Source organism: Paramormyrops kingsleyae, chromosome 3, assembly GCF_048594095.1.
Source record: "Paramormyrops kingsleyae isolate MSU_618 chromosome 3, PKINGS_0.4, whole genome shotgun sequence".
In the NCBI taxonomy this organism is placed as follows: Eukaryota; Metazoa; Chordata; class Actinopteri; order Osteoglossiformes; family Mormyridae; genus Paramormyrops; species Paramormyrops kingsleyae.
The window spans coordinates 22,380,386-22,408,059 of NC_132799.1; the positions used below are offsets into that span (position 1 = coordinate 22,380,386).

A 27,674-nucleotide genomic window follows, 5' to 3' on the forward strand; every position below is an offset into this window, starting at 1 on the left:
GCACTGGTGGTGCATTGATCTTGCAGCTAATTCAACTTTAGGAGATGGTTCTGGCGCTTGCTGGACTTTCTTGGGCGCACTGAGGCCTTCTTCACAAAATTGAACCTCTCTCCTTGAAGTTCTTGATGTGCAAAGCAATGATGACTGCATGTGGTGCATTGCAGGTAACCATGGTTAACAAAGGAAGAACAATGATTTCAAGCACCACCCTCCTTTTAAAGCATCCAGTGTAGTGCTGGGCGATAAAACAATCTGCAGCTGACATGACGTGAAGCGCGATCTGCCTGCGGCTGCAGGGGTGGAGTATAAACTGATTGCAGCCAAGTCGGACAACTTCTACTCTTCGTAGTCTGCGAGACCTGACTGCAATGGCCGCACTGCCAGAAGGGTGTAGATAAATCTATACAAATATCACCTGCATGCACATTCCTTCTATTACAATAACCAACTCCTGATACAAACTGTTAGCAGTGAATAAAACTATTGTGTATAGTAGCTCTGTAAAAAGATAGTCAGGAAACAGATCAAATACATGTATTTCAAGGATTCAAAGTTTTTATTGTCATATACAGAGTACAATGCAATTCTTACTTGATAATAGTTAATTGCCTTCTTCACAGACTGGACGATTAAACAAATAAAGCAGCACAAAATTACAGTAACTAACAATAAATAAACCACTAACTTACGTGTACTGTTAGAGCATTTATGTAATTTATTTAAACTTTATTTTACCAGGTAAATGAACTGAAAACCAGTTCTCACTGCTTTACGTGCTTTTCGGGAGAAATAGATAACGCATTGGAACTTCCTGGGATACAAACGTCATTCGTGTGACTAAAATTTTCAGCCAATAAGGGCAAAATTGTGTCGTCATGGAGGCGGTTCAAGTTTGTGCTGCATGATCTGTCTCAAGTCATCTTGCTCTCGTGAGGATTTTGTACCATGTGACATGGTGATGCGTGGTGACGTTTTGCAGCGCCGGACAAAATAATCTAACCATAATTTGGAAATTTTTTTAATAAGTGTTTTTTTCTTGGTTTAGATACTTTTTTTACCTCAGAATTTTAAAAACCAAGAATAGAGGAAGATACTTCTTGCAGTCAGTTCTGTCCTGCTTTATTCTATGTTTGCCCTTTAACATATTTGCAATATTATACAGTTTTGCACATTGTTACATTATTATATGGTTTTGTTCATTTGAGCTATGTTTCTTTGAATACTTGAAAATCAATAACCTTTTATAATTTTAAGGGAATTTTGTATGTAAACAGTAAAATTTGTTGGAAAATAAATATTTGTTTACTGATATTGTTTATTTCAATGTATTTATCAGAATAGGGTTATTTTTATTATTATTTTGATTATTACATTACATGGAACAGCATTGTGAAACTATAATATTGATAATTATCGATATCGGTCAATACAGGAAAAAATATTGTGATCATTTTTCTTGCCATATCACCCAGCTCTAATCCAGTGTGCTATTCTAACTCAATTAGCATGACAGAGTGATCTTCAGCCTTGTCTTTATCAACACTCTTACCTGTGTTAATTGTAGAATCACTGAAATTATATCAGCAGGTCCTTTTGTGGCAGGGCTGAAATGCAGTGGAAATGGGGTTTTTTTTGGATTAAGTTCATTTTCATGGCAAAGAGGGACTTTGCAGTTAATTGCAATTCATCTGATCATTCTTCATAACATCCTGGAGTACGTGCAAATTGCCATCATAAAAACTGAGGCAGCAGACTTTGTGAAAATCAACTGGCTGGGACTTGAGACAGTCTGCATTTAGCATGGTAAACATAGGTTGTAGTTACAGCCTGGTATTGGGGGTCCCCTGAAGTTTATCCAACTGAACTACTGCCGCCTTATCTTGTTGCAGATTACTGTCATTTCTGGTAGCAGAATGCAGCTTCCATTCTCACTGATTGGTCTGAACAACAGGACATCTGCTTCTGACAGTTGGTTTGTGAAGCAGAATTTTGGCGTCCTTGTGCGCCTAGCTGTGTCTTTCCCTTGGTGACATAGTTAATATGCTTGATAGTCTATCCCACATTCTAAGACCTCACTCATTATTTCCACTCTGTGAGACACCTCTAAATAGACTGACCAATGTAATAAATGCTTAAAAATGACATGAGGTGGCCTGGCAGTGCTGTGTCTGTCCTCTTCAAATGGATGATCCAGCCAATACCAGCAGATTGCAGACAACTCATGTGATTGTGTTCATGTTTGGGCTTGCTGATTGCAGAGGGGCTGTGATGCAACACTCTGCTGGCTTGAGTTTTAGGTCATCTAACCACATCTGCCATATTGTATAATTTTCAGTATCCTGGGACCTCCATAGATGACAGCCCAAGAGACCTAAAAAAAGGGGAAGCAAGATCCCTATGAGTGTACAGGAATAATATGCTGAGTTTATTAGTGTGGTGAAGCTGTGCAATTCATTTGGACTGCAAGGTCTCCCGGAGATCTCCCTCATGGCCAGAACATGCCTCTTGCTGTTAGGTTTAGCTGCATGTTAGCAGCTAGCATGCTTATCCTCAGAGAAAGTCGGCACTTTGATTTAAAATGATATTGATGGTACCTGGATAGGACACCAGTGTTTGAGCTGAAGGCCAGTGTTTTGCAGATTAGTTTCTGGTGCAGGGAACCTTCCTGTTTGTGGTTTCCTTGGAATGTCAGAGTAAGACAAAGGACAATGACCGCTTATGGCAATGTCACATTCCCAGGATTAATGTCTGTAGGAGTCATTAATTAGAGGAGGGGGACTGGACTCTGCTTATTGCTCTCTGGGAAAATTGCCTCTGACAGTCATCCTGTTTTGCCAGTTTCCGGGTAGGAAAAAAAATAAGGAGTGAGAAAGCGCACTCAGTGGCTTCACTTGCACTGTTTCTCCTGTCAACAAAGTGGCAGGACTGTGGAATCTCTCAGCAGACACTCTGAGTGTGTCTTGAGCTGAAGATGACAGAGATGGTGGGGCCCCTCTTTCAGTCTGCCCACTGTGCCAGCAGAGGAGGTGTTTCTGGCACAAGGTCGTGAGCCGTGCTCCAATACCATTGCTGAGATTGGCAGTTTTCAGGTGTCTTCATTACATTTACGGCCCCGGGGCTGCTGCTGTCACTTCAGATCAGAGTTTTGGAAGCATAAATACAGAGTGTTTCAGATGCATGAAGCCTGAAGCCAGAACCTGGGGGGTGCCGTGTCCCTCTCGCTTGGCTTTGATGTCCTTGCTCGTCAGAAGCCAAGTCACGTTCGCCGGTGCTGGTGCAGGGGAGGGGGTGCTGTTTGCAATGGCCACTGGATGGATGGCCCAGTGGCAAACGTATTGCATCTTTTCAATGAGGTGTGTCACTCTGTGATGGCCAGATTTACAGCTACTCATGCGGCAGCTCTGTGACTTGATAGTCTGGGGACTATATTACCTGGGGTATAGTGAAGGAGGCAGCCTGGTCACTGTGTTGCAGACTGAGCATTTTTTTGGTCTCTAGTAAATTAACAGAATGTGCCAAGTCCTGGCAATTTGTCCACAGACAATTTAAAGGAATTAATTAATATGATCCAATTCATCCCCCCATTTAATGTTCAATTCCATATGCGCTTTCAATTGTGGATGAAGAGATGTGATGTAAATACAGTGGTACCTCAGTTCTCGAACTCATTAGAACTCGAATTTCTTAAAAGTCAAACCAACCAGTTCGAAAAAAATTACCTAGAACTCGATCTGAATCTCAGAAGTCAAACCGTGAACGCCGACCTCAGATAACTTGTACATGCGGGGAAATGAGTCACGCGGCACGTCTCTCAGCGGAAACATAGGGTAAGGCTTCAGTCTCAGCCTCCCTGTCACGCCCTGCTCCGTCCGCGCCCGATGTGTGCCACGCCCCCTCATTATCCACGTGTGCTTCCCCGATCGTGCCCAGCTGTTCCTTGTTATTGTGGTTTGTCCTCTGTATTTAGTCCGCGTCTGAGTACGTTACCCCAGATCCGTCATTAATGTTTGTTGATGTTTGCTGTCGTGTTTCCCCGGTCCTGCTTCCAGAATAAAACCCCGTTTGCCTGCATCCTCGGCTTTGCTCGCTTGCTTCCCGGCTCGCTCGCTTGCTCGATCACAACACTCGCATTCGCTGTGATAGCATCGTGCATGTTTACACTAGCTGAATACATACACTCACCTAAAGGATTATTAGGAACACCATACTAATATGGTGTTTGACCCCCTTTTGCCTTCAGAACTGCCTTAATTCTACGTGGCATTGATTCAACAAGGTGCTGAAAGCATTCTTTAGAAATGTTGGCCCATATTGATAGGATAGCATCTTGCAGTTGATGGAGATTTGTGGGATGCACATCCAGGGCACGAAGCTCCCGTTCCACCACATCCCAAAGATGCTCTATTGGGTTGAGATCTGGTGACTGTGGGGGCCATTTTAGTACAGTGAACTCATTGTCATGTTCAAGAAACCAATTTGAAATGATTCGAGCTTTGTGACATGGTGCATTATCCTGCTGGAAGTAGCCATCAGAGGATGGGTACATGGTGGTCATAAAGGGATGGACATGGTCAGAAACAATGCTCAGGTAGGCTGTGGCATTTAAACGATGCCCAATTGCCACTAAGGGGCCTAAAGTGTGCCAAGAAAACATCCCCCACACCATTACACCACCACCACCAGCCTGCACAGTGGTAACAAGGCATGATGGATCCATGTTCTCATTCTGTTTACGCCAAATTCTGACTCTACCATTTGAATGTCTCAACAGAAATCGAGACTCATCAGACCAGGCAACATTTTTCCAGTCTTCAACTGTCCAATTTTGGTGAGCTCGTGCAAATTGTAGCCTCTTTTTCCTATTTGTAGTGGAGATGAGTGATACCCGGTGGGGTCTTCTGCTGTTGTAGCCCATCCGCCTCAAGGTTGTGCGTGTTGTGGCTTCACAAATGCTTTGCTGCATACCTCGGTTGTAATGAGTGGTTATTTCAGTCAAAGTTGCTCTTCTATCAGCTTGAATCAGTCAGCCCATTCTCCTCTGACCTCTAGCATCAACAAGGCATTTTCGCCCACAGGACTGCCGCATACTGGATGTTTTTCCTTTGCACACCATTCTTTGTAAACCCTAGAAATGGTTGTGCGTGAAAATCCCAGTAACTGAGCAGATTGTGAAATACTCAGACCGGCCCGTCTGGTACCAACAACCATGCCACGCTCAAAATTGCTTAAATCTTTCTTTCCCATTCTGACATTCAGTTTGGAGTTCAGGAGATTGTCTTGACCAGGACCAGACCCCTAAATGCATTGAAGCAACTGCCATGTTATTGGTTGATTAGATAATTGCATTAATGAGAAATTGGACAGGTGTTCCTAATAATCCTTTAGGTGAGTGTATATTTAGACAATAAAAATACATTTAGACAATGATAGACAGTAACAGTAATTATTATTATATAATAAAATACATTTTAAAATAAAGATTTCTTATTAATTATTTTAATGTTAATAATAAACCATAAATACATTTAATTATAATATTGTCGGGCCTAGCGGGACTGAATGGAGACAAAGACGTAGACGTCAGGGTATCGGGGAATACGGGGTTTAATTACAGGTAAGGCAGGCAAAACGCAGACGGACAATACAATGACCGGGCTGGGGAAACAAACTGAAACGCGGACGAAATACAGAGGACTAATGATAACAACCAGAAACAGCTGATCACAAGGGGATTCCACACAGGGTTAACGAGGGGGCGTGGCACACAGAAGGAGCGGATGATGGGAGAGGACACATTGTTTTTTTTAACATTGTTTGGATACATTTATTTTCTTACTTTACAAATTACTGTTTTATGGAGCCCCGAAGACCCATAGAGTGATTTTTTTATCTTGTGCGCACAAGTTATGTATCTTATGCGTACAAGATAGTTACAGTCCATATGAATGGTCGCGACAGACGTGAGTCGACATGAACAATAATTTTTCTTCGGTCCTTATCGGTAATCATAATAATACACTATGATAAACAGGTACAGTAAATACATCATAACTGACACCTGTTTGTTGTATTTATTGAACCTGTTTATACCTGTTTTACTATGATTACCGATAGTGAAAGAAAAAAGCATTGTTCATGGTGCTTCACCTCTTTCACGCCCATTCACACTGATTGTGTAACTCAGCCTTAATGCCAAAGTAGTGCGCAGCAGCGTTGCATTTAGTCCTTCGAGTAATATTAATTGGAAGGCTACTGCATCTTATTATATTGTACCCTGATGCCATCAATGTTTTTTTTGGAAGAACGATAAACAAGCGAGTAACATCAAACACACAGCAATTCGTCTATCTAATTATGTCAATGAAATCATTTTTGAGAAATCAGTAAACTCTTGAAAATTGCAAATGCAGCTTAACCTATAGGTCTAACAAACGTAGTACGGCAGCTATACGCAGCTAACCTGTTCCTTACAAATATTAACTTGCACGGCTTGGGCTCTGGAACCAGTCTCCTCGAAGGGGGTTGGACCCTCTTCTACTCTGGAGTTGCTCATGGGGAGAGGCGCCGAGCTGGGGTGGGTATACTTATTGCTCCCTGGCATTGGGGTTTACCGCAGTAGACGAGAGGGTAGCCTCCCTTCGCCTTCGAATGGGGGGACGGGTCCTGACTGTTGTTTGCGCTTATGCGCCAAATGGCAGTTCAGAATACCCACCCTTTTTGTAGTCCCTGGAAGGGGTATTGGAGAGCGCTCCCCCTGGGGACACTCTTGTTCTGCTGGGGGACTTCAATGCCCACATGGGCAATGACAGTGAGACCTGGAGTGGCGTGATTGGGAGGAACGGCCCCCCCGATCTGAACCCGAGTGGTGTTCTGTTGTTGGACTTCTGTGCTCGTCACGGATTGTCCATAATGAACACCATGTTCAGGCATAAGGGTGTCCATATGTGCACTTGGCACCAGGACACCCTAGGCCACAGTTCGATGATCGACTTTGTAGTCGTGTCATCGGACTTGCGGCCGCATGTCTTGGACACTCGGGTGAAGAGAGGGGCGGAGCTGTCAACTGATCACTACCTGGTGGTGGGTTGGCTCCGCTGGTGGGGGAGGAAGCCGGCCAGGCCTGGCAGGCCCAAGCGTATAGTGAGGGTCTGTTGGGAACGTCTGGCGGAATCCCCTGTCAGAGGGAGTTTCAACTCCTACCTCCGGCAGAACTCGGGGGACATCGAGTCCGAATGGGCCATGTTCCACGCCTCCATTGTGGAGGCGGCTGACCGGAGCTGTGGCTGTAAGGTGGTCGGTGCTTGTCGCGGCGGCAATCCCCGAACCCGCTGGTGGACACCGGTGGTGATTGATGCCGTCAAGCTGAAGAAGGAGTCCTGTCGGGCCTTTTTGGCCTGTGGGACTCCGGAAGCAGCTGATGAGTACCGGCAGGCTAAGCGGAACGCGGCTTCGGCGGTAGCTGAGGCAAAAACTCGGGTATGGGAGGAGTTTGGCGAGGCCATGGAGAATGACTTCCGGACGGCTTCGAGGAGATTCTGGTCCACCATCCGGTGTCTCAGGGCGGGAAAGCGGTGCAGCATCAACACTGTTTATGGTGGGGATGGTGCGCTGCTGATCTCAGCTCTGGACGTTGTGGGTCGGTGGAAGGAATACTTCGAAGACCTCCTCAATCCCACCGACACGCCTTCCAATGAGGAAGCAGAGTCTGGGGACTTGATGGTGGACTTACCTATCTCTGGGGCAGAGGTTGCTGAGGTGGTTAAAAAGCTCCTCGGTGGCCGGGCCCCGGGGGTGGATGAGATTCGCCCGGAGTTCCTCAAGGCTCTGGATGTTGCAGGGCTGTCTTGGTTGACACGCATCTGCGGCATTGCGTGGACATCGGGGGCGGTGCCTCTGGATTGGCAGACCGGGGTGGTGGTCCCCACCTTTAAGAAGGGAGACCGGAGGAGTGTTCCAACTATAGAGGGATCACACTCCTCAGCCTCCCTGGTAAGCTCTATTCGGGGGTGCTGGAGAGGAGGGTCTGTCGGATAGTCGAACCTCAGATTCAGGAGGAGCAGTGTGGTTTTCGCCCTGGCCGTGGAACAGTGGACCAGCTCTATACTCTCGGCAGGGTCCTGGAGGGTGCGTGGGAGTTTGCCCAACCAGTCTACATGTGCTTTGTGGACTTGGAGAAGGCATTCAACCGCGTCCCTCGGGGAGTCCTGTGGGGAGTGCTCCAGGAGTACGGGGTGCCTGACTGCCTTATTAGGGCTGTTCGGTCCCTGTAAGACCGGTGTCAGAGCTTGGTCCGCATTGCCGGCAGTAAGTCGGACTCGTTCCTGGTGGGGGTTGGACTCCGCCAGGGCTACCCTTTATCACCGATTCTGTTCATAACCTTTATGGACAGAATTTCTAGGCGCAGCCAGGGCGTTGAGGTGTCCGGTTTGGTGACCTCAGGATTAGGTCTCTGCTTTTTGCAGATGATGTGGTTCTGTTGGCCTCATCAGACCGTGACCTTCGGCTCTCACTGGAACAGTTCGCAGCCGAGTGTGAAGCGGCTGGAATGAAAATCAGCACATCCAAATCCGAGACCATGGTCCTCAGCCGGAAAAGGGTGGAGTGCTCTCTCCAGGTCGGGGAGGAGGTCCTTCCCCAAGTGGAGGAGTTTAAGTATCTCGGGGGCTTGTTCACGAGTGAGGGAAGGATGGAGCGGGAAATCGACAGGCGGATCGGTGCGGCGTCAGCAGTGATGCGGGCGCTGCATCGGTCTGTCGTGGTGAAGAAGGAGCTGAGCCAAAAGGCAAAGCTCTTGATTTACCAGTCGATCTACGTTCCTACCCTCACCTATGGTCACGAGCTGTGGGTAGTAACCAAAAGAACGAGATCGCGAGTGCAAGCGGCTGAAATGAGTTTTCTCTGCAGGGTGGCTGGGCTCTCCCTTAAGAGATAGGGTGAGGAGCTCGGTCATTCGGGTGAGACTCAGAGTAGAGCCGCTGCTCCTCCGCATTGAGAAGAGCCAGATGAGGTGGCTCGGGCATCTGCTTTGGATGCCTCCTGGACGCCTCCCTGGTGAGGTGTTCCGGGCATGTCCCACTTGGAGGAGGCCCCGGGGAAGACCCAGGACACGCTGGAGGGACTATGTCTCTCGGCTGGCCTGGGAACGCCTCGGGATTCCCCCAGAGGAACTGGAGGAAGTGGTCGGGGAGAGGGAAGTCTGGGTTTCCCTGCTGAGACTGCTGCCCCCGCGACCCGACCTCGGATAAGCGGAAGTAAATGGATGGATGGATGGATGGATGGATGAGACAGCCCAGGGACTTGTAAACTGGGACCAGGACCCTGGACTTCAGTGTGAAAGTGCCTATGTACTTGTGGGCTTGAATGTGGGTGATACAAGCATCTCCTTCCATTTCCTGTGACTGGTTGATCACATGCCCTGACAATGGTCTCCGGTTTTACATGTGTGATGTCACAGGTTGTGATGCATTTCTCTTCTGGCATTAATTTACCTTGAGAACTTGGTCCTCTTTGGTGCTGTGTTTGTCTGCTAGCAGGTCTGTCACCAGGACGCCCCCCCCGAATGTTTTGTGCTGCTGCATAACCACTGGGCTGTGGCTTTTAACACAAGGTACTTCGGTTGTCATAGCAGCACCATTCAAAATGTAATTATTGTGGCCTCCTGAGGAGTAAGAGAGGCTTCTGATACCTAAATTGAGCGCTGGTGCGACCTGAGATTCCATGATCCCACAGTTTACTTTGATGGGAAACTCTCGGTTCACAGTCTGAAGATAGGAGTTGGCAGCTGCTGTGTGGTGGTGGGGGTGAGGGCATTTCATGGGTTCTAGGTGATTTTGAAACCCAAATAAACTGGCAGCGTATGAGACGTGCCGCTGAAAGGATGGGGCACACCCCCATATTGGACATACGATCCATGCTGGATACACTCCGAACACCTTTTCTGGATCCTTCTTTGCACAGTGCTTTGTGTTTGGTTATGGGGATGTGTGTGGGTCAGTATCAAAATCATTTAAGGAATGAATGCTCAAAGATTGATGTCTTTTGATGCCTGAAAGTACAGCGTCATTCTAGAAACCTCAATCTATAATAATTTGCAATAATAATTATCTATAATAACTGAATACTTAAATCATAACCACTGATAGTATTATTACCGTACATGTTATGCTCTTGTGTAGACCCTTTCGACTGCAAATGCCATATAAATATTAAAGCACCATATTGATGAAAGGCTAAACTACATAGATTACAATGCAAAGCTTCCGTCCCACACCCAACCTTAGGTTGCATGTAAAATAAAACTTAATTATAAACCAAAGAGAAAAGCATTAAAAATGCAAAAGCTGATTGCTGATCTGTGGTTATTTATTTAGCAGTCGTTCAGTGCAGATCTCCCTTTGAAATGTCTTTGAGTACCTGGCCACCTCTTTTGAGATGGAGAACACCATCCATTCCAGGCTGCTCTGCCAGGTGTAAGCAGTGGTAATTAGCCCTCCTCTCCCAGCATGCCCTGCTCTCCCCACTATGAACCCACTTGCAGACCCTCGTCCTCAAGGTCAGGCTGCACCGGCTGCAACTCATAAATATTCACCGGAGTTTGCCAGGCGACCTCACTAGCTGTACCCGCTTGCCATACTAAGTAGCCGCTCTCAGTCCTGGAAGTCCCCCACCTCCCCACATGCTGGATTTCACAGAAATGTACGTGGAGGTCACCCTTGCTCAGCCAGGCTGCTGGCCGATTTTGGATCAGTTGTGAATTCATTTAATTTATCTATATATTTACTTGAACAGCTGCAGTGTAATTTCTCTGTCATGATATTGAATTTTAATGTGTGTATCTGAAGTGTCCAGATAACAGAAACCTGATTGGCCAGTGGGATGTTTTTATCTGGAGTGTTAGTGTATAGCAGAGCTCTTCAAACCTGGACCTCGATTCTAAATACAGGCCTTGTTCTCAGTTCTCCCTGGTAGTTAGTTTAATAATTACTGATTCTGATTGAGCACAGAGGCTTCACATCTGGTTCACAGGATGTATCTGCAGCAGGACCCCAGCACAGAGTCATGGTCAAGCTGATGCCTTTCATTATATGTGTTATATTCAAAGAAATCGATTTGCATCACTCACTTTTCCCTATCTACTCTTTTCCATGCAGTGCACATGTCAGGGGAGAAGAGGTCAGAGGTCATGTGTGGCTGCAACAGGGCAGAGATCCTCACTGTGTGGGATCAGATTGGGTCCAGGCCTGGAGGCTTCTGGTTACCTGTGTCCTGTCGTGCAGTGATGTGTCCAAGGGGCTGCAGGCCCTCAGGGTGTCAGTGTGCTCAGTGTCCTGTGTTCACCGATAACAGGCCATGTCATTTACACTGATGCTTACCTTCACTCTATGAGTCAAAAACTTAAGATCTTTTGAAGTTCACAGCTATGATATGAAAGCCGAATCAAAGTCAACTAACTGCTGATAATGTCATTAATAAAACCACAGGGGCAGGGAATGCTTTGCAACAAGCAATAATCTGTATTGGCAAAACTTAATGTATATACTGTAAACAGACAGCTTATACACATATTTTAGGTGGAACAGAAATGAGTAGAAATGACAACAGGTTGCAGCTCAGCAGTAACAAATTTAAGCAACAACTTCCAATTAAGTGCAAAAGAAGAAAGATTGAAATGTCGGTATAACACTTAAGGAGGAAAACCAAATTCATGCAAGATCCAGCCTGTAAGCCTGCTCCTATGGCAAGCCATTTTAACATTTAATCGCTAGACTAGATATGCATTGCAGATATCCATAATTTAATTCTTCCTAGTCAAAAAGAGCATTTCAGATATCCACAATGACATACTTCCTATCCACAATTGTCATTTCAGATATCCACATCGTCATTGTTTTGTCACTTTTGCCATTCATGTCTATTGGGCTTTTAATTTCAGATATCCACAATTATATTTCAAATATCCATAACGTTCATTCTGGATATCTGCAATTGAATTCTTACTAGGAAAAACTCATTTGTTACTAGTCATAATATTAATTTCAGATATCTGAAAGGATACCACCATTTTAGATATCCATAATGTAATTTTGAATATCCAAAATAGATTGTGACTAGCAAAAATGTCTTTATGGATATGCACAATTCATATTATGACTAGTAAAATGCAATTTCAGATATCTACAATTAGAATTATAACTAGGAACAACGCAATTGCAGATATCTACAAATGTATTGTGGATATCTGTTGAAGAGTAAATAAGAGGCCGTTTTATCATAAAAACGATCCATTGACTATCCACAATTACATCTTAGATATACATAATACAGGGTTCCCGCGGGGTCTTAAAAAGTCTAAAATTCAGAAAGTTAAATTTAAGGCCTTAAAATGTCTTAAAAATGCCCAGATTTTCATCTTAGGTCTTAAATTTAATTTACCCAAGTCTTAAAATTCTTACCTCCATTAATTCCCAAAAAGCGTTTTCCGCAGAAAATAAAATAGTAAAACGCTGTAAAACAAGACACTGGTCTGCACCGATGTCTGTGTGGTAATAAAACTACAAATCCCATTGCGTGATCACTGCAGCTAGGCAAACAAACAGTTCGGAAAACTTGAGAGCCCTGTGTCACTACCGAAAATGTAACTTACGCTACTACACATATGCATGCTTACGACTTCTGGAAGGTGGCGTGCTATTTTTACGGCATCGCGTCACATTTCATTGTTGATTTTTGATGAGAATGTCCACAGCGAGAGGAAAGAGAAGATTTAACCGGATAATGATGAAGACCTTTGACTGTAAAAGATTTTATTTCGCACAGGGCATTAATACCCAATGTGCCTCAGAAGGAGTGACGTAAAATATGGCGTACGGCCATCAATTTTACAGTCAAAGGTGACATTAATGTTTTTATTAATGTGCTAAATGAAATTACCATTATGTATTACACGCAGTTCGATGTGCTGTGAAGTTACTTAAACTAAGCCTTCTTTTTTCTCCTTAGTCATTTCTTATTTGTATCAGTGTAATTACCACACACTCATGTCAGTTATGGCAGCTGTGTGTTGTGGTGCTAAATGAAGCAAATGATATTTGTTTTATTTTGGGCCAAACCGCACATCCATGCGTTTAGTTGTTTACGTTGTGCAAATAAAAGTTCTTTACTATTATTTTGGTGTGATTTTAGAAAATGCTGTACATATATCACAACCCCTTGATAAACAAAATAAGATTTAAAATGGCCTAAAGTATAATAAAAAAAAAACATTAACCAGATGTACAGGAATTAGGGTAAATAATGCCCATGTCCATAACTAAGGGGAGCATTTTGTTAGCTTCCTTTCCCTTCATTTTAGCCCAGCAGGCAAAGGAAAACGACTTCCTTCTTCAAACACAAGGTTAAAAATTCAAACAACAGGTTAAAAATTTTGGTTCATGAATATAGAACAATTTTGATATACACCCCAATTTTATTACGTTTTCTAAAGAAAAGGCATCTATTCAGCAATACCATTTGGACAAAATCTTATGTAAGATTACTGTCAGGCACTAAATGCAAACACAGATGCAAACCATTACAAACGGCAAAGCAAAATGGTTTAAATACCACAATAAAGTGACGGCTGAACTACAAATATAAACATCGATGACCCATCTCACAATACGTGACCAATGAATGATGATACACGACGTCCACGTCCCTGAATCACGCAATCACGGTCTGCCGCAAAATGTTCAGTATCCAGCCTGTAGAAGTGTACATTACCGGAAATTACATTTTCGGTAGTGACACCCTGTTGTCAAGCGTATAGCTTTTAAAGATGGGTAAGTGTGTGTTTAACGGCGCTTGGCTCGATAATGGCAATTTTTGCAGCTGGTTACAAGCTGTCCCCAGCAGTAGGCATGAGGCTCGCTGCAAAGTCTGCAAGAAGGTAATACAGTCGGGGACATTGGGTGTAAAGGCGCTGGAGTCTCATGCCAAAGCAGACAAACACCAGCTTGCCATGAAAAGCCTTCAGCGGAGTCAGACCATCTCACAGTTTTGTGCCCCATCCCAGCAGCCATCTACATCATCGTCGCTTGGTCCCTCCGGACTCCACGTTACATCTTCGTCGACCTTCATAGACCTAATGATCTTCGGGCTACTTTCGGGTCAACCGAGACCTCAAAATCTGAGGTACTTTGGATTCTCCACACAGTGACAAAACATTTGTCATATAACAGCAGTGATGATATTGGTGACCTTTTCCAGACAATGTTCCCCGACTCAAACATTGCAAAAACGTTTACCTGCGGACCAAACAAAATCGCTTATATAGCAAGATTTGGCATAGCGGACTTCATCAAGAGAGATCTAATTAACACCATTAGCGGACAGCATGTCTTGATGTTCAACGAGAGCTTCAACTCATCCACCAAATCCAAGCAGCTGGATCTCCACGTTCGTTTCTGGAGCAATGGGGAGGTGCGGTCGAGATATCTGGGCTCTCAGTTCATGGGACATGGGACAGCGCAGGACCTTCTGAAGCACATCGAAGTAAGTGACAGCTTTAATAGCCCGGACAAATAGAATGGAGTTTTTTGTTTGGCTGTGTTGACAGTTTAACTGTTGAAAATAGTTCTAAAATTAGGGCATAACATTTAAGCTCCGTTCCATATCAATGTCCCATAGAATAACAATCATATAGGCTAATTTATATTTTTTCTCATGCCCTCGACAGCAATGTCTGTAAGTCTGAGTTGTCTCTCACTTTAGTTTACATATTTACTTGCTGTAGACGTAATATTAGTGAACAATGTCTCCATTCACTCGTAAATAAGTGTTAGCGATTACAGTGTTATGCTAAGCTTTGTATGATTAATGCAATGCATTGTTCAGCTAACTATAAATGCGGTTTTCAGTTAGCCTAGCTGCTAAGTGGTTTGTTAGAACAACCTTATTAGGCTGGTTTAACCTAGTTTCTTTTGTACATTACATTTTTGTGGCAGTTTTACTCGCTTTTCACCTGTCAACTTTGAAGACAGAAAATAATGGAGCAAAGCGCTCACGATCCTGGCTCGTGAACGAGTTTGGCTAGCTGGTTATTCTGTGTTCACGCACTGACCAGCTCACACACAGATAGAGCAGTATATCGTATGATCTGTGCGATAGCATTGTATCCTACGGAAATGAAAGCCTAATGATTTTTCAGTCGGCATATAACCTATGCATGGGATGAAAACGAGTAGGCTAGATAATGTAGAGTGAGTTTCAAATACTTACTTAAAATACTTTTAAGTAAAAAGTACGTTTTGTTTGTTAAGGACACCTGTGGAGATAAACTCCTTCTCAGCCTCACTATAATTTAAAATGAATGTCTTTTAATAATCTGCATCAGCTCCATACCAGAAGAAAGGTTGCAGTTTAACATGTAGCTGAATTTATACAGTTAAATGTATGTGTGTGGTCATTAATTTATTTAATCTTTTTATTTCTTCTTATTTTCCAAAAGGAGGCATTGCATCCATTGGACCGCAGCAATCTCATTTCAGTCTCTATGGATGGGCCCAATGTCAATTGGAAGCTTTTGGACCTACTCCAACAGGACCATGCACAAATGGTGTCCGTAGGCAGCTGTGGACTCCACACACTTCATAACGCCTTCAAGGCTGGATTTTCGATGTGGAATGTGGATAAAGTTTAAAAGGCCATGCACACTGTTTTCCACAACGTTCCTGCAAGGAGGGAGGACTACAAACAAATCACAAAATGTACTCTGTTTCCCAAGCCATTTTGTGGCCACAGGTGGCTTGAAAATCTCCCAGTTGTTGAACGGGCTCTGGCAGTCTGGCCATCTCTCATGCTGTATGTGTGACGCTAAACCCCAAGACGGCATCTTTTGACACCATTGAGGCAGCCATTAAGGATCCCCTTATGACAGCGAAGATGCACTTTTTCATGACTGTGGCCAGGACCTTCCACCCATTCATGAAGATGTACCAGACCGATGAACCTGTGATGCCTTTCCTTGGCAAAGACTTGGCTGAGTTGATTAAGGTAACTATTTACTGTACATGTATATGGGTAGTATGATTTGTTGGCATGAGCTTCTCATCTTATTTGTTTATTTATTAATCTTTTATCCAAAATAACAAACTATTTGTCACATTTTGGGGATTGTATGTAAAATGTTGTAGGGCCAGTCTCCTATTCTAAGTCTGGGTTAATTGCCTTCTTAAATTAATGAAATCCTATTGAATTAGATTAGAATTATGATGTCATTGTTTGATAAAAGATAAAAGGAAATGAAATGGGCTAATGGTACTTTTGCCTACTGACAGAGTCTACTGAGACGCTGTGTGAAGAGAGAGGTCCTCCAAGACATCACTCCCCTTCAGCTCACAAAACTTGATACATCTGACAAGACCTTGCTCCTTCTTCCCCAGAAGATTGATATCGGCTTGGGTGCTGAGGCAGCAGTCAAGGTATTATGTTTGGTAGTTTGGATATTAATTATGATTTCCAATTAAGATACTGTGATGTTTGTTTAGAATCAGTACTACAATGTTAACATGAACAAACACACAAATTCATGTTTGGATATTAATTATGATCAACATGTACGCTGCAAGTATAGACCAATGCATACAGACCAATACGGAACCTATATTTTTGCCTGCTTTCTCCTTTAAAGCAATGCATTTTGGATGGTGATTCCCCATAATGAAGGGTAGATTCACATAGACCATGTGACGCAAGTACGATTCTGCTGAGGCATTCCAAACACAGCAAATAAGAAATTGTATGACCTCATTGCATGAAGTCACATAATTGGCCAACACTATGACTTCATGCCATATGGTACTGAAACTCCATTTTGGTATTAATGACATGTATTTTTTATTGTCCAGGCCAGTAAGAGTGCAGAGCTAGTGGTCCTTAAATTTAGGAGGGATTGTCTGCAGGGCTTCTCAAACATCGTAAGAAAAGCACAGGAGAAGAGCCCCTTGAAATATGCAACAGTTATGCAGATGGAGTGTCTGGATCCATCTCTCATGTTCAGGGACCCAGACAGATGCAAAAATAAGATGAAGGCTCTTGTCCAGGCATTCCTGAAAAACAAGCACCTGACAGGAGGTGTACCTGCTGGTAGGAATAGTTTTGGAAGGGGTTATGAACCAAAGTTTGAATACCATGCTCAACTATCCTTTGATTTTTTTATCGGACTTTATTCAGAGCATTAGTTGCAGACATATGCTTTGCCATTTGACACTTTTCCAATGTCCTAACAGGGCTAGTTTAGCATGGATGTTTCACTTTTGTCATTCCCTCTTGTGATGGTCCTCTACCTGTTGCCGTGCTACCTGCTACCTATGGCTCAGATGCATTGAATAAGTTCCATCATTTTATACAGGTTTTTGTTGTTATTGCAGACATTTGGTGATAGTGTCTTTATCTAACACAGCGATTTACAGCCATGGCCAAAAATATTGGCACTGTTACACTTTTTGCCTTTACAGTTGGTTTTGGTATACATGTTTATTTCCTTTATGTGTGTTGGCACAATACAAAAATGAAGAGAAAACAAGACAGAAGTGGCAATATTTTCAGTCATGAAATGCATATTTGACTGACTTCTTATTTTCTCACACTTTGTTGTAGGGGATGCCATTGTCCAACAATTTGAATCTTTCCTGTCTGTTGAGGCGAGAAATGAAGAATTTCTTGCCTTCCAGGCATTTGAGAGACGCCTAGACACCTTCCTGCGTGAGAGATTAAGCCGACCCTACCCTGCTGCTTGGGACTTTTGCCAGAAATTACTGCTGCTTTCACATGGCCAGGCCTCTGTTGAAAGGGGATTTTCTATCAACAAGGAGGTGGAGACCGAAAACATGCAAGAACACACAATCGTTGCACAAAGGTTGATATGTGACTATGTTGCAATGCATGGGGGTATCACTCAGGTCCCCCTCACCAAGGAACTTATGGCATCTGTGGGTGCAGCTCGGTCAAAATACCGCCTCTTTCTGGACGAAGAGCGCATCACAAAAGAAAAGGAATCCCAGAGCCAGAAAAGAAAGCTGGCTGAGCAGTCTCTGCAGGACCTTAAGAAAAGGAAGACAAGCTTGGAGGATGTGTCCGCCTGTCTTGTCAGAGAGGCAGATGTACTTGCAGAAGAAGCTGAGAGGCGGGCTGGCTCCAAGATGGCTCAACTTCTCTTCAAGTCCAATGCCCTGAGAAGGGCGTACAAAGAAAAACTTGCTGAACTGAAAGTCCTTGAAACTGAAATCGGTGCTAAAGGGGATGAACTCCAGCATATGCAGGATTAGGTTGTATGTGCTAGGCTAGTGTTGTGTTGGGAATATGTATGTCAAGTTCTATCATTTTAAGTATTTTGATTATCTGTTTTAATATTGAATCAATAAAAATAGAATGTTTTGAGAATTTCTGGTACCATTAGAATGTTTCTTGTAATGCATCGTGTTGGTCTTAAATTTTACTCATAATGGTCTTAAAATGTCTTAAAAAGGTCTTAAATTTAACTTACTGAAACCTGCAAGAACCCTGATAATATCATTTCTCCTAGGCAAAATTATATTCTTACTAGTCAAAATGGCAATGGATTGTATTAAGCTGTAGGAATTATTAGCTGAAGTAAATTTTAATATCTCCACCAATATGTTTTTAATTAATTCAATTTTAATTAATTATTATTTAATGCTGCTTATTAATCAATTATTATGCCGAATGGTCGGCTCCTCCAAACTCAATTGAGGTATGCCCGTAAGTCTGTTAGTGTGAGACTTAAATGGGATTCACTAACATTACACTTAAGACAAACAACAAACACGAAATAACGGAATAGAAACAAACAATGTAATTATGGAAATGCAATGACCGGATTTAAATGAGTAACCTTAAAAGGGAAATACTGTTCTGCAAAGCAAGCCCAGTTTGTGGAAACACGACCCTAGAGACTTATAGCAGGGTTAACAGAACAGCTTAGATTGTTAGAATTAAAGGAAGTTGGTTTACTTGGTTGCAGAGTGGGGGGGGGGGGGGGGGTCTTGGCAGTTGGTTGCAGAGCTGATGGGATGATGGCACTCAGGAAGGCGCGGCGTTTGGAACAGTGGAGTGGAGCCCTTTTGATTCTCTCTCCTGGTGAAGCTTTGTCTTGGTTGCAGTTCTCTGTCCAGCTGGGCCTTTCACCGGAGGGCTTCTTGTGGGCTTCTCTTCTCTTGGGCTGATGTTCTCTGCCTTTCTTCGGGCTGATGGGCTTTTCTCTGCTCCTTGATGATCTTTCTCTTCGGCTGATGGTCTTTCTGTGCCCGATGATCTGTTTGCCCCACTTTGTTCTGAGGTGCCAGGTTTTTATGGTCTAAAGTTCATGAATAGGGATGACCAGGAATTCGACTCCTGGCCCAATGGCTGGCCATCCATTTGGCGGGCTTTCGGAAGGGGGTCTGTATCAGTCCTTTTGGGATTTATGACCCAACTGATTCTCCCTTTACTGATGATTTTCATTAAGCTGGTATAACTTTTGATACATCCACTTTCATGGTAACCACTTTTGGAACACCAGATTTGGAATCAGGAGTGATTTTCCATCAGTTTGACACCAAACATGCCATACTAGCTTCACAGGTTCACAGCTCATACCATCTGTATTAATTGATTAAACAATTAATTATTTTATGTATGTGACTGATTCACATCAGTATATGATACAGGTGTTTTGGGTTGCACCTCAACAGATGTTACACTTTGTGCAGACATTACATCAAATATTCATATTACAAACAGCACATCTTATCCATAGATAGGCGTGGCCGTTAGTTTGTGGTAATATCAATATAAGTTGCACATCTGGACACAACATATCTTGATTGGTGTGGCTTATCCCAATTGATCTTCTCCAGAATAGATAAGGTACACCTTAATTCAGTTCTTTTAACATAGCATGTTAGAACAAAGAAACTGTGTAACGGTCCACCCAGATCAGATAAGGACCACAAATGAATGTTGGAAGAGAAGGGGGGTTGTTAAACAAAGAAGACCCTCTAAAAGTTAGGACACATTGGTTACACTAATTTTCCAGATTCGTCTGGTATACCATGAGAACATATATACAATGGTAGCTATACCTATCTATTTATTTAAATTTATATGTGTTCAAGTGCAAAGGGGTAAAATAGGTGATACTCCGTGAACATGGTTATAAGGGTGGCACACAAAACACTAAGATTGTCTAAGGACACATACAAACATAACCTATCTGTATATTGAGACTAGTACTCGTGAGTAAATCAATATACAGGGTATACAAAAGCCAAACTTAAATGAACTTCCTTTAGGGTGTTCGTCTGTTGGGTGAGTGATATGTAAGGCAGGATGTATGGAGAGGGGGGTTTTTTAGTGACATATACAGATATATTGTGTATATCTGTTGACTAGTAGATAGGACACCGTTTTAACATAAAATGGGTCCATTCACTCCGTCTTGCTCCACTTTCGTATACCGGTGCTGTACCAGTCCAGCTCAATAGACATGAATGGCAAAAGTGACGTAATTTCTCCTAAGAAGAATGACGTTGTGGATATCTGAAATGCTCTTTTTGACTAGGAAGATTTGAATTACGGATATCTGCAATACATATCTAGTCTAGCGATTAAATGTTAAAACCGCCACTTATACTTTGTAAAAATTTAAAGATATCTTAAATGGAATTGTGACTAGGAGTAATAAAGTTTTAGATATCTTGAAATACTTTTTCTACTAGGAAGAATGTGATTGTGGATATCTGTAATTGCCATTCTGACTAGTAAGAATACAATTTTGACTAGGAGAAAAGCTATTGTGAATATCTAAAATGTAATTATGGATTGGAGTGTGACTTGATTAAATGTTAAAATGGCTTGCCATAAACGCACCATAAAGTCAACTAGTTTGTGCAACCCTTACGACACGCTGCTCTCACTCCAGAATTTTGTTGTCCGAGTTTTCCGTGTCGTCATTTCAACATGGCGACTTACACAGTCAACAGTAATTCTATTTTATAAATATTTTAAAGTGTTTATTTTGTTAAATTTATTAATAGTTATAAATCTAATTGCACGTGTTCAATTTAGAGAATGCCATATCATGACCGTAAACAGTATCCTAGCATGCAATATCAGATTTTTACCAGACTTGTTACTGTATTTTGTTTGTTTGTAGTTTGTTTGCCTCTCAAAAAGAATATCACTATGAATGTACTAAAATACACTGCTCAAAAGAATTAAAGGAACACTTTGAAAACACATCAGATCTCAATAGGAAAAAAATCATGCTTGATATCTATATTGATATGGATTAGGTAATATGTTAGAAATGAACGGATGCCACATTGTTTGATGGAAATGAAAATTATCAACCTTCAAACGGCTGAATTCAAAGACATCCCGAAAATCAAAGTGAAAAAATGATGCGGCAGGCTAGTCCATTTTGCCGAAATTTCATTGCAGCAACTCAAAATCGTACTCAGTAGTTTGTACGGCCCCCATGTGCTCGTATGCATTCCTGACCATGTTGGGGCATCCTCCTAATGAGACGCCGGATGGTGTCCTGGGCAATCTCCTCCCAGATCTGGACCAGGGCATCACTGAGCTCCTGGACGGTCTAAGGTGCAACCTGGCACCGTCGGATGGACTGAAACATAATGTCTCAGAGGTGTTCTGTTGGATTTAGGTCAGGCGAGCGTGGGGGCCAGTCAATGCTATTAGTTCCTTCATCCTACAGGAACTGCCTGCATACTCTCGCCACATGAGGCCAGGCATTGTCCTGCACCAGGAGGAACCCAGGACCCACTGCACCAGCGTAGGGTCTGACAATGGGTCCATGGATTTCATCCCGATAACCAATGGCAGTCAAGGTGCTGTTGTCTAGCCTGTGGAGGTCTGTGTTTCCCTCCATGGATATGCCTCCCCTGACCATCACTGACCCACCACCAAACCGGTCATGCTGAACAATGTTACATGCAGCATAATGTTCTCCACAACTTTTCAGACCCTTTCACATCTGTCACATGTTCTCAGTGTGAACCTGCTCTCATCTGTGAAAAGCACAGGGTGCCAGTGGCGGATCTGCCAATTCTGGTATTTTACGGCAAATGCCAATCGAGGTCCACAGTGTCGGGCAGTGAGCACAGGGTTCACTAGAGGACGTCGAGCCCTCAAGCCATCCTCATTAAGTCTGTTTCTGATTGTTTGGTCAGAGACATTCGCACCAGTGGCCTGCTGGAGGTAATTTTGTAGGGCTCTGGCAGTGCTCCTCCTGTTCCTCCTTGCACAAAGGAGCAGATACTGGTCCTGCTGATGGGTTAAGGACCTTCTATGGCCCTGTCCAGCTCTCCTAGAGTAACTGACTGTCTCCTGGAATCACCTCCATGCCCTTGAGACTGTTCTGGGAGACACAGCAAACCCTCTGGCAATTGGCATGTATTGATGCACCATCCTGGAGGAGTTGGACTGTGCTGTGCAACCTCTGTAGGGTGCAGGTATCACCTCATGCTACCAGTAGTGACACTGACTGTAGCCAAATGCAAAACTAGTGAAAAAACAGTCAGAAAAGATGAGGAGGGAAAAATGTCAGTGGCCCCCAGCTGTTAAACCATTCCTGTTTTGGGGGTCGTCTCATTGTTTCCCCTCTAGTGCACCTGTTGTTAATTTCATTAACACCAAAGCAGCTGAAACCGATTAACAACCCCCTCTGCTACTTAACTGACTATGTCAATATCCCAGAAGTTTAACTGACATGATGCTATACTCTGATTAAAAAGTGTTCCTTTAATTTTTTTGAGCAGTGTATAAAGCAACAACACACAACAACGTGATCATGGAGGCAGCCATGTTTGTTCCGAGATGCGGTAGCTCGAACAGGAGATCGTTGGACGTGATTATCAGAATTTCCGAGTTCCAAGAGTTAATCGAACGCGCCATTATCAAGCCTCCTCTCACCTCGCTGACCCCCCCCCCCCGAACCTCAACTCTTGCATTGCTTCCACCATATACCCCCCCCCCCCAATCCATTTCTTGACCACATCTGTTTGTGGTTAAACTGAAAACAACTGAATTACATGCTGATACCTAGTGCAGTGCAGTACAGTACGTGATTTGTTTCACACCCGTGGTCATGAGTGAGTGACCAGTCAAACATATGGGCATCCAGGCTGGACTGCCAGTCAGTGAGCATCTGGAAACCAGGACTGGTATGTGCGCTAGTTAAATGTGATGCATGATTCTGATGGGGGGACGTAACCTGCTCCAGACTTCCTGTATTATGAGCAGCGCCAAGGCTCTCCAGTAGGAATTCTGACTGACTGAATAATAAGGCAGCTGTCAGTCTCTGATCTGGCTGAAATGTCATTTGGTGATGTTATTATGCACATATGGGGGAGGCTTATTTCAAGGAGCCTCCTCCCCCTAACTGATGTTGGCCAACTCGTACTTGTTTATTACAACTCCAGTAAACTCTTTCAGCCCAGTACCAGTAATAAACTTATGCCGCTTTCCATTTACCTCGGAGGTCGGAACTCAGAACTGGGAATGACAGAAGTTAATAGTATTCCAGAACAAAACCCATTTAGCAGTTCCAGGGACCCATATCAAAAAGCAAGATTTCTTGCTCACCTAGATAACTTGTCGGATTTAATTTACCCCAGTTTAAATGGCCTTTATCTTTGTTCAATTACATTTAGCCCACACTACCTTAAATCCGACCAGCTGTCTGCTTATGCAAATCCTGCTTAATGAAACATTTTGCATAGCAGCATATCCACAGATAGCAGTTAGACAGTGCTGTGTGTACAACCAATTTCATGAGCCACAAATAAGATGTAAGTGCTAATAAACAGTATAAAACAACAGCTTTAAGAGTAACTGCTGATTTTTTGTGGTAAATTCTGCTTCTGCTGACCAGTGTCAGATTTAAATCAAAACACGTAGGTGTTTGGGTATTAGGAGAGGTCACCTCTTTAGATAAAGAGAAAGGCCAATCATTTTTGTCTTGAGGTTAATATTTTTAATGCCAATAAATTGGCATCCTGTAAGTCCCTCTGAGTATTGCTTTGATATTTAGGTTTGGCACCCGCAGATGTGCCCCTTATTAACCTGTGATTCTTTGGGCTGTAAATCCCAATCTTACTTGACTGCAGGCTCTGGTTTTCATGTGATTCTGTCCAAATGTGGACGGAGATTCTTCTCGGTGGAATGCAGCTGTCCTTAACATTGGCCTGTCTGTTTTAATGTTACCATGGATATATTCTGGATATGACAGGACCCTGTGTCATGCAGAGAGACCATGCTGCTTTGACCTCTGACCTTGGCAAACCTAAGCTTGATCAGCTACCATGGCTAACAGATGGATGTTTTTTTAACTGGTAAGTGTGGATGACCCTTCGTATTTAATCACATTATGTCCAGTGGCATTTAAGGGTGAACATAAATGAAAAGTTCACGTTTTTAGGTATTTAAGGGGAGCTTTTGTAGATCATAGAACCTCCACCATCTGAAACTAAAATATTTATAACTGGCCATATTTAACTATTGATTGTTTACTGGTATATTGCACCGAATATAGAGTGACATCCTCAAACTGTATCCATGGAGAGTCATAAATTATGAGTTCATTTGTAAGATCAATATAATAACCTAAAGAGCCATGGTGTAATTAAATGTGCTGATACATGGCCAGCTCCCCACATTAAACCTTGGTGTAGGAGCACCTTCTCTGTAAAGGTTCCTCAGCACATGATCTGTTTGATGGGGGGGGGGGGGGGGGGGCTGCATCCACCCACGCTCAGATGGAGCTTTCACAGCAGGTGTCTGCCTGCACATGAGACATTTCTGTACTCGCCTCTCTCACCACCATATGCACACTTCTTGATGCAAAGCTTCTGAAAGCCTGTAGGTCTCTGGCCTTGCTGTTTCCTGCCTATGTTCAGATCCACCCATTCCAGACTGATGGGCCATTGACAGGATGCAAACTACTACAGGTGTGGGGACACCTATCCCATCAATATTCATTGTGCAGGCCACTGACTTTGAGAAAAAGAGTGTCACTCTAAAGTTCTAACACTTTAGTAATCAAACCACATAAAATTTCAGAATGTCTCTTTCACCTATGTGCAGGGGCGGATTAACGCACAGGCTAGATATGGCTTAAGCCTAGGGCCCCCACGTGTGCCAGCCTGCAAGGGGGCCCCCATTGGCGCGGAGGCAGGCGGGGTTGGAGGGCCCACAGACTACTGTAGCCTAGGGGCCTCTGTACACCTTAATCCGCCCCTGCCTATGTGTAGCCAACCCCTTCAGAGCTCAAAAGTCTTGGCTAGAAATGTCTATAATGTGATTTTTTACAATTTCTCAGCATGTCTGAAAATAGGTTTTTTGTTTAATTTTTTTTTCCAGAAATTAAAAGAGCTTGAGTTTACAATATTTGTGTCCATGTCTATTATTTGATTCTGTCTTCCACTAAAACCCTTTTAAATTAAAAAAACACATTTGCGCTTTGGGGCAAATTTTCTTGTGCGATTAAATGTGATTAATCAAGATTAATTAATTACAAAACCTGTAATTAATTAGATTAATTTTTTTAATCGAGTCCCACCCCTAATAATAACATTAATAGTAATGAGTACGTGGACAAATGAAGTGACACAAGCTTTAATTCCTATCTGGTCAGAAGAACAGATGCAACAAGATCAGGTTAGTTTAACAAGAAATAGAGTATTTTGTATAATATACTATGACAGCGTGTTCTCTGCTACGCCCCAAACTACTTCTGAGTACCGGTTTCTTCTGTTACTTTCTGGTGAAATCCCAGGGGGGAAACTGTGGAGCATGTGCAAACCGCTTAGGCCAGTTTAAGTCCGATTGAACGTATACTGTACATGCACGAGTAAATTGACTCCCAATTGCATTATCTGGGTGTCCAACTAAGAAGTTCGATTCAGTATGATTTTAGTTGTACTAGCATGTTTACATGTCTTAGTTTTAGTTGAACTAACACAATAATTCAATTTTCTTAGTGTGCATGTAAATATATAGTGATTGTCGTTTAAGCAAAGATGAGTTATACCCAGTGATTTATCCTGCTGTGGTGTGATCCTAATCAAATGTTGAACATATAGTGAAACAAAGTAACATTTCAGAGTTTTTTTTACTCAGTGGTGTTTTGTATGCGCAAATAATAATAATAATAATAATCCCGAGGGATTAATAAAGTACTATCTAATCTAATCTAATAATTCTTTAATGATTTTAATAATAATTTTAAACATTTTAAACATAAAATATTGATGTTTTTGAAAACTCAAATCCTATTATCCAAGCAGCTCTTGTAGGGTATGGATTTCTAGAGTTGGATGTCTCGAGACCGGTCTCGAGAACACTTTTACGATGTCTTGGTCTTTGCACAGTCTCGACGGTCTATTCGGTCTTGTCTTGTCCTCGGATCCCTCGATCTTGTCTTGGTCTCGCGGTCTTGTTCTTGCTGTCTCAAATCGACATAGTGGTCGGGAGATTTGGAGCGAAAAGTATCCGACACACAACGTAATAGGGGTGGGCGATATAACCAAAATCTTCTATCACGTTAGAAGCAATTTTCTACCTCGATAACGATATATATCACAATATAGCAATTTGTATCTGGAAATGCATAAATAAAAATTCAAACACAAAGAAACTGTTTTATATAATGTAATTTTATTTAAAATTGCAGCATTACTTTAAGTAAAAAAAACAACCATACTGTTTACTGCAATGTATTGTACTGCATTTTTTGACATATTCGTTTGGATGCTTGGATTTGAGATGATAGAAAAGGTTTGACGTGTTTCCACCGCTTGCTAAAACAGTGCTCTTGCATACCTTGCAAATCACGTTCGTCTCATTCGTATTCACTTTTCCTATACTCAAACCAATTCCACACCAGAGCATGTGAGCGGAGCGGAGCGGTGAGAATTTCCGCTCCTCGCTCACGAGGCTGTTGGCTCCGCCCGCTCCTCCGCTCTAATTCGCGCTAAGCCGCTCCGCTCAACACCGCTCCTCGCTCCACTAAAATGTCCTCCCGCTCCAGTCAAATCGCTCCACGCTCGCTCCAATTTAAAAGAGGGACAAATAATCTGCATGCTTAACAAATGTCACCTTAAACCGAAGCCTTATGTCATAAAGAAATATGAGCAACGGCAACATTGCCAGTCAGAACAGAAAATATTTATTTTTAAGCAACCTATCGGCAACAACGGACAGGTTTGGAAATGGCATTCCACACAAAAATAGGCTTAAAAATAAAGGAATCAGTGGGTTTAATAGCCTAAAGAATATACAGACACGTTTTAAATTCCTCAATTTTTTTCTGTTGATGCAGCACGTCTCTAAAATAAAATTTTACGTTACGTGAAATTTAAAAAAAATCTTATTAGACCTACTTTGAATGACAAAACGAATTTATTTGATTACCAATATTTACTTTATAGGCTTTTATACTTTATAGACTTGATATGCTACAAGTTACAACCATATAAAACTTGCACGCGTTTTGCTCTGGCTTCCGCTTGTTCGTGTAGCACACTCATGTTTCTGAGAAAAGTGATTCCAAAGTGAATCTTTACTCACTGAAACAGTTTCACCACATTGTTGTTCTTGCTGTACATTCTTGTCAT

At 42.8% G+C, this 27,674-nt stretch overlaps 2 protein-coding genes across 11 annotated transcripts in view; both read left to right on the forward strand.

The window, feature by feature from the left end:
- Window positions 1–27,674, forward strand: part of LOC111860956 (SLIT-ROBO Rho GTPase-activating protein 1) — a 145,888-nt gene that overhangs the window by 8,454 nt on the left and 109,760 nt on the right. The gene's annotated exons all lie outside the window — the stretch shown is intronic.
- LOC140588209 (uncharacterized) lies at window positions 6,042–18,420 on the forward strand. Of its 5 annotated transcripts, none has more exons than XM_072709871.1 (4): window positions 6,042–16,032; window positions 16,317–16,460; window positions 16,887–17,124; window positions 17,638–18,420. In XM_072709871.1, exon 1 carries the CDS (start codon window positions 6,796–6,798, stop codon window positions 8,032–8,034), a length of 1,239 nt encoding a protein of 412 aa, XP_072565972.1. In that variant the 5' UTR covers window positions 6,042–6,795; the 3' UTR covers window positions 8,035–16,032; window positions 16,317–16,460; window positions 16,887–17,124; window positions 17,638–18,420. The 5 variants fall into 5 exon arrangements, with proteins under 5 accessions (XP_072565972.1, XP_072565974.1, XP_072565971.1 ...); XM_072709873.1 differs by having other exon boundaries at window positions 17,039–17,124; XM_072709870.1 differs by lacking the exon at window positions 16,887–17,124 and having other exon boundaries at window positions 6,042–14,532; window positions 15,488–16,032.